Genomic DNA, 1,608 nt, shown 5'->3' on the forward strand with positions numbered 1-1,608 from the left:
TTTACTTATTGTTCATTTATTCATGACACCTTTCAATCACTTATTACCATTACTTACAACCATCATGACGTATACATTCTAAATTTATATAACAACCATAACCTAAACTATACACAATATATTCTCACAACATCCTTCATTCACCCAGTACCATACTTTCAATCATCATTCTAAATTTATATAACAACTATAACCTAAACTATACACAATACATTCTCACAACACCCATCATTCACCCATTACCATACTTTCAATCATCATTCTAAATTTATATAACAACCATAACCTAAACTATACACAATATATTCTCACAACACCCTTCATTCACTCATTACCATACTTTCAATCATCATTCTAAATTTATATAACAACCATAACCTAAACTATACACAATATATTCTCACAACACCCTTCATTCACCCAGTACCATACTTTCAATCATCATTCTAAATTTATATAACAACCATAACCTAAACTATACACAATATATTCTCACAACACCCTTCATTCACCCATTACCATACTTTCAATCATCATTCTAAATTTATATGACAAACATAACCTAAACTATACACAATATATTCTCACAACAATGCTAAATTTATAGCCATTTTTGTACAAAATGTAAAAGGAAGATCGTTTGATAGACATTCTATAGGCAAATAACAGCTTGTGTATCAAGGTTCCAAGTTCAATACAAAGATTAAGTCTTCCAACTGATCTTTATGACATTAATCGCTGTTACAGGCTCTGTTAGTGATCTGTGTGATTTAACATCATCTTCAGAATCAATGTAGAGCCTGATAGACATTGAAAAATATAAAGAGTGTAATAAATAGACTAAAATATACAGGTACTAGATGATCCAACCTCTGTATGAACTTGGCCTATTCCAGATTTGATATACAGTTTATAGCCATTGATCTGATTGATTTAAAATTATCACTAGAAACAATGCAGAGCCCGAAAGACATCGAGAATATGATGGGTGAAATTACTCGTTGCTTGTGTAGAATGAGTATTGCCGTTCTTCTCTGGGTGCCTCACCCATACTGTCCAGGCTTACAAGCCTCCGTTGCCTCACAGACCTTGCATGGTTGTCCTTTTCTCTCATTCTATCTCGTATGCTGCGCAATCGCAATTGTCTGGAGGCAACGGCATCTTCCATCTTTTTAGTTTGGATATCTTCCAGTGCTTTCCTTTCGGCTATGTAAGCCTGGACAGTTTCAGGAGATTCTGTCTTCATCATTTTCCTGACCTTAACAATTCTTTCGTCCTCCAATTGCTACAAAAGACCAATTTTAGCTGTTTAGAATAATATATTGAAGCTTTGGGCCGCGAATTGTGAAAATTAACCGGCTGCAGAATAACAAGAGTTCTTGCTTAAACGTTATATATATCGTATAAAGTTGAATAAGAGTTAGATGATGGGCTTACATTATAATATATTCGCCACGATGATGTTGATGATGATGACTTACTTTGCGGCGTCTCTCAGCCTGTAACAGTCTCTCTCTAATATCCTCTACTGATGCTTCTTCTCTTTCGGTGTTCTTCTTTTTCATCTCAAGTAGACGAGTGGGAGGGGCAACAACAACTGCACTATTT

General features: G+C 34.6%; 1 protein-coding gene across 1 annotated transcript; it reads right to left on the minus strand.

Moving 5' to 3' along the window:
• Window positions 1–398: 398 nt before the first annotated feature.
• Window positions 399–1,565, minus strand: LOTGIDRAFT_239774 (hypothetical protein; the record flags this gene model as incomplete). The annotated part of the gene is made up of 3 exons (XM_009066773.1): window positions 399–736; window positions 965–1,285; window positions 1,482–1,565. 2 exons carry the CDS (start codon window positions 1,563–1,565, stop codon window positions 995–997), a joined length of 375 nt encoding a protein of 124 aa, XP_009065021.1. The 3' UTR covers window positions 399–736; window positions 965–994.
• Window positions 1,566–1,608: the final 43 nt, after the last annotated feature.

Source organism: Lottia gigantea, assembly GCF_000327385.1.
Source record: "Lottia gigantea unplaced genomic scaffold LOTGIsca_7923, whole genome shotgun sequence".
In the NCBI taxonomy this organism is placed as follows: Eukaryota; Metazoa; Mollusca; class Gastropoda; family Lottiidae; genus Lottia; species Lottia gigantea.